Below are 5,296 nucleotides of genomic sequence, written 5' to 3'. Positions count from 1 at the left end.
TGCTTTTATTTCTCTTCTGCAATGACCTGTTCTTCCTTATGAGGGTCTTCTGGTTTTGTTCACTTTTCCCTCTGCTTTACAGTCTGTCTATTCAGCAGTTTGCAGTCTTGGTCTGTTCAGAGAATCTCACCAGTTCACCTATGCCGTCGCCATCTTGCCCCGTCTCCCCAGAGGGAAATTTATGGCATCAGATACCGTTGGTTCCACTGCGTCTTGTCCTTCTTTTGAACTTTTCCCACTTTTTCCTGCTTTTGGTGATTCTTTCTCCTTCTCGTTTTTATTCCGCAAGGCTGGTGCAGGGTGCGGGCCGCCGCCTAGCCCCCGCAGCAGCAGCAGCGCCCCCGCCCCGGCCGTCGTGGGACTGAGCGTAACTTATTTTTTAAAAATAGCATTTTTTTTATTGTTCAGAGGACCAGCCAGCAGTGGTTATTAGGGGCCAACACCATGCCCAGTATTGTGAGATCATGTGAGATGCACAGCCATCTTTATTCTAAGGCATTTGCTATTCAGATGTTACAACCACTACATTCACTGGCATTACCTTTATGCAGCATTATAATATCATCACCTCGTTTTGCAGATAAGAAAATTGGAGCTTATAGAGGATAAGTGACTTCCACATAGTCATACAGGTTTTTTCACATTTAGATTAGAAGTGGAGGTGAATGAGGTTTTAAAGATTCTTGATCTGAGAACTGAAGTAGACACATGGCAATGGGATGGAGAAGGTGAGGAAAATGTGAGACCCACAGATAGGATGTAGAGATAGAATGACAATGGAAACAGGTATGATGAGATGTATGGAGTGAAAGATTATATCATGTTTCTTTCTTGATCAACTATTGATATATAGTATGTGTACATGATAAAAGTCCATGTCCTCAGGGAGTTTGCTGTAAGACTGACTAATAAGTCCAGTGATAATTTATTATATAATAGTAAGTTATACAATAAAATAATTTTAAAAATCCAACACTACGTATAACATACAGTAGGGGATCTAAATGAAGAAAAATTAATGACCTCTATGAATTCAAAGAGTTTAAAATCCACCTAAAGAGACAAGATCTCTATTTAAAAAAATAAAAACAAAAATCTACACACACAAGTACACAATAATGTGGCAATAGCTGTGTGAAAACATTCATTGGCCTAATAGATCATGGATTTTGTGAAAGGAAGTCAAGCCAGTGGCATGACGTATCAGGAGCCCTGAGGTTCACACAGAGAAGTTAGTCCTGCGAACTCAGAAACATCTAATTGTCACATATTTACTTGTCACTTTGTGGCCAGTAATGGTTTTTACATTTCTATTTTTCTATTTCATTGGTTTGAGGACAGTAGTCAGAGGTATAGTGTGGTCAAGAAGGCTGATCCTAACCTTCCTCCACCTGGATTTTGAGCACTTTTTCATCCATAAACCATTTTGCTCTATGTATGTTGGAGTTGCTGAAGCTTGGACGTGACAGAGGCTGCTCCTCCTCCACTGTCCATGCCACCTCATCTTCTCTGAAATACTTATCCAGTTGAGAATTAAAAATAGGTTTGCAAGGCTATGAGAAACCTGTGGGAAATGTGTTTGGGGCTTATAAACTAAATTATCTTCTGAAAAAGAAAGGGTGAATCTCCATGTTGAGTGTAAAGTAAATGTCTTACTAATTCCAGATCTCCACTAAAAATAAACACCCGGACTCAACCCCACAGCAACTGCCAATGTGAAAGGGTAGAAGCTTTTTTTTACTTATTGTAGTCAAGACCTAGAAGGATAAAGGATTTGCCTGAATCTTCATTCAGATTTCTGTGGCCCATATCCTACACCATTTTTCTTTGTAAATGCGGATCTAGACAGACACAGTCTTAATCCATTTCCCCCATCTCCTTGAGATCTACAATTTTTTAGTCCCGTTTGCTTCTTGGCTCCAGTGCCTGGATTGACTCCTGTCTCTCACATTTACCACACCTCAGACTATATGAATGCCAGCAAATTACTTAAACTCTGTGCCTTAGTTTACTCATCAATAAGATGATAGTAATAATGTTAACCAAGCCCACAAGATTGATGTGAAATTTAAAGGAATTAATGCCTAAAAACTTAGATTGGCGTCTGGCATATGATAGGCACTCAATAAATGTTAGCTGTTCTCAGAGTAACCATTCTCTTACTGAGTGTCCATCCTGTAAACCCATGCCTGTTTCAAGTGGACATGATGGGGGTTTACTAGAATGGAAGGATAAGAAACAACTTCCCAGTAGGAAATCAATCTGTCAGAGGTCTTATGGCCCTAAGGGTGGAGGGAAGAAAATGGGCTCTAACATTATTTTGAGTACCAGGATTTGCAGTCTATATTGAGAACCATGCTCCTTATCTTTAGGTATATAATCAGGACTTGTGAAACACTGTCTAAAAACAGAATTTTATAATTATAGTATGTGTTTTAAATTGCTTATTCTTATAGTTGCTTATTCTATATTTATTTTCATTTTTTGGCTGACCATTCTAGTAGAAATGGACATAGTATTCTAGCCAACTTATATGACTGTTGTTTGAAGTGCTAATATCCAGGGTATATTTACTATATTATCCTCATGTCTGACTTGGAAATATTATATCTTTTTCACTTCTAGTAAGTTTACATTCATTTGCAATAAGTTTGCCCATGGTAAAATTTTAAAAATTGGGATGTAATCTAGTCTGGAAGCATGAACTCCATACATTCTATGAGTTTTGCTATACAAAACTTAGGTTGACTTACATGCAGGGTAAACAATTCACCTCACTTAGTAGTTTTAAAAAAAAAAAAAACCAGTCCCCAGACCAACAGCATCAACATCACCTCACATCTTGTTAGAAATGTAAATGCAAGCCGGGCTAGGTGGCACAGCCTGTAATCCCACGCCTTTGGGAGGCTGAGATGAGTGGATTGCCTGAATCCACGGGTTCGAGATCCGCCTGGGCAACTTGGCGAGACCTCATCTCTACAATAAATAAAAAATTAGCTGGGCGTGGTAGTGCCTGCCTGTAGTTCCAGATACTTGGAAGGCTTGAGGCGGAAGGATCACCGGAGCCCAGCAGGTCGAGCCTGCGGTGGCTGGGAGCGGCCACCGCACTCCAGTCTGAGCAACAGAGTGAGACTCCAACTCAAAAAAAAAAAAAAAAAAAGAAATGTAAATGCAAAAACAAAAGTCCCAGCCTGGCCTACTAAATCAGAGATGCTGGGGGCAGGGCTTGCACACTGTGTTTTCGTAAGTTCTTCAGTGGATTCTCATACACACTGAGGATTGAGAACCACTGTTCTAGCTCTTCCAATGGCATTTTTAAAAAACTGTAGAGTTAGAAATGACAGTCTTAAAACTTAAACTGAGTATTCTAGTTTTCAGTTTAAATCATCTTCATCATCAAGTATTCATCAGATGCCCATTTTTGAGTTTTCTATTGGAATGGAGCATTAAAAGGACTATTTATGTTTTAAAAAATCTTACTTGTGAGATTTTACTTTTTTAGGTTCATCCATATAAAACTTACTTCACAATAGCTGAAAAAGGAAGTTTTCCAAATATTATCATCTATGAATACCCTTCTCTAAGGCCTTACAGAATCCTTCGAGGTGAGTCCAAAAGAACCTTTAAGATATTCCATGTTCAATGTTTACAGCATTCTGAAGAAGGTATGACATTCGCGAATCAGTTAGGGTTCTCCAGAAAAACAGACCTAGTAGAAGATAAACTGATTTATTCAGTGAACTGGCAGATATAATTGTGGGGGTTGGCTAGTCTCAATTTGTAGGGTAGATCAGCAGTCTGGAAATTTTTAGGATGGTGTTGTTGCTATTAGTCCTCAGGCAGAATTTCTTCTTCCTCAGGGGAACTTCAGTTTTACTTTTAAGACCTTTCAACTGATTGGATAAGGCCCACATAGTCATCAAGGATAATCTCCTTTATTTAAAGGAGATTGTAGATGTTTACCACATTCACAAAATACCTTTACTGCAGCATCTAGATTAATATTTAATTGAGTAACTGAGTACTGTTGCCAAGTTGACACATAAAACTAGTCTGATCACAGTTATCTTACAGTTCTGTTTTTCATGTAATTAAGTTCGGTAGTCAATTTTTATTTTTGAAAATTTCTAATTGCAAATTTTTTTTTTTTTTTTTTTTGAGTTGGAGTCTCACTCTGTCGCCCAGACTGGAGTGCAGTGGCCGCACCCAGCCACCGCAGCCTCGACCTGCTGGGCTCCGGCGATCCTTCCGCCTCAGCCTTCCAAGTAGCCGGAATTACAGGCATGCGCTACCACGCCTGGCTGATTTTTTGATTTACTGTAGAGATGAGGTCTCGCTGCCCAGGCGAGTCTCGAACCCGTGGGCTCAGGCAATCCACTCACCTCAGCCTCCTAAAGGCGCGGGATTACAGGCTGAGCCACCGAGCCCGGCTCTAATTGCAAATTTTAAATTGTTGATTGACTTCTCTCTGCTATCAAATATGCTTTTTGTGTTTCTCTCCCACTTCATAAAATGGAATATGTTCTCAAAATGTTTTTCTCATGCAATATGTGATTAAGACTTCTTCACCCTCCTCCTCCCTTCATATCATGTAATTCATTCTAAAGTCAAGGATAGTGAATGATTTTGGAATTGTTCCTTTAGGGGATTCCTAACATTTTTATATCACCAAGGGCTGATTCCCTCTCTATTATTTTTTTTTATAATATGTTTTTAAAAGTGAAATAAATGTTCCCTTATTTATCAGACTCCTGTTCATCCTTCCAGATGGGACTGAGAAGGGATATGCTTATGTGGACTTTAACTACAGTGGTACCTTGCTGGCCTCTGTTGGTAGCAACCCTGATTACACACTGACTATCTGGAATTGGAAAGAAGAGCAACCCATGTTGAGGACAAAAGCTTTTTCTCAGGAAGTTTTTAAGATTACTTTCAATCCTGATGATGAAGAGCAGCTTACTACAGCAGGATCAGGCCACATCAAGTAAGTGGGAGGATGAATAGAGGTGCTAGTAGATATGCAAGGGTATTTTCTAAGAGGATCTAAGGGCTAGAGACATTTTTTGCTATTGTTGTTATCATTAGGATACTTTTAAAATGTGACATTTTAAAAGTTAGCTAGTAATATGCCTTTTTCTAATTAGATATGTGGGATTTTATTTCCAGAAACAGCATAGTCTGCTTTCAAATTTAACCTGTCTTCTTGTCGTAAAGGAGTTTGCATAGTGTTTTTTGTTGTTGTTGTTTTTGAGTTGGAGTCTCACTCTGTCGCCCAGACTGGAGTGCAGTGGCTGCT

At 39.2% G+C, this 5,296-nt stretch overlaps 1 protein-coding gene across 1 annotated transcript in view; it reads left to right on the top strand.

The window, feature by feature from the left end:
* Nucleotides 1-289: 289 nt before the first annotated feature.
* Nucleotides 290-5,296, top strand: part of LOC103275825 (cilia- and flagella-associated protein 44-like) — a gene marked incomplete at its 5' end in the record, with an annotated part of 78,393 nt that continues 73,386 nt past the window's right edge. The window contains 3 exons of the mRNA XM_008073229.1: nucleotides 290-367; nucleotides 3,503-3,605; nucleotides 4,768-4,984. Of these exons, the coding sequence (XP_008071420.1) occupies nucleotides 290-367; nucleotides 3,503-3,605; nucleotides 4,768-4,984 (398 nt within the window). The remainder of the gene's footprint in view (nucleotides 368-3,502; nucleotides 3,606-4,767; nucleotides 4,985-5,296) is intronic.

The sequence above is a fragment of the Carlito syrichta genome, unplaced genomic scaffold (assembly GCF_000164805.1).
Source record: "Carlito syrichta isolate Samal-C Ts95f unplaced genomic scaffold, Tarsius_syrichta-2.0.1 Scaffold315771, whole genome shotgun sequence".
NCBI classification, from domain to species: domain Eukaryota; kingdom Metazoa; phylum Chordata; class Mammalia; order Primates; family Tarsiidae; genus Carlito; species Carlito syrichta.
This window is presented reverse-complemented; position numbering and strand designations above follow the sequence as displayed.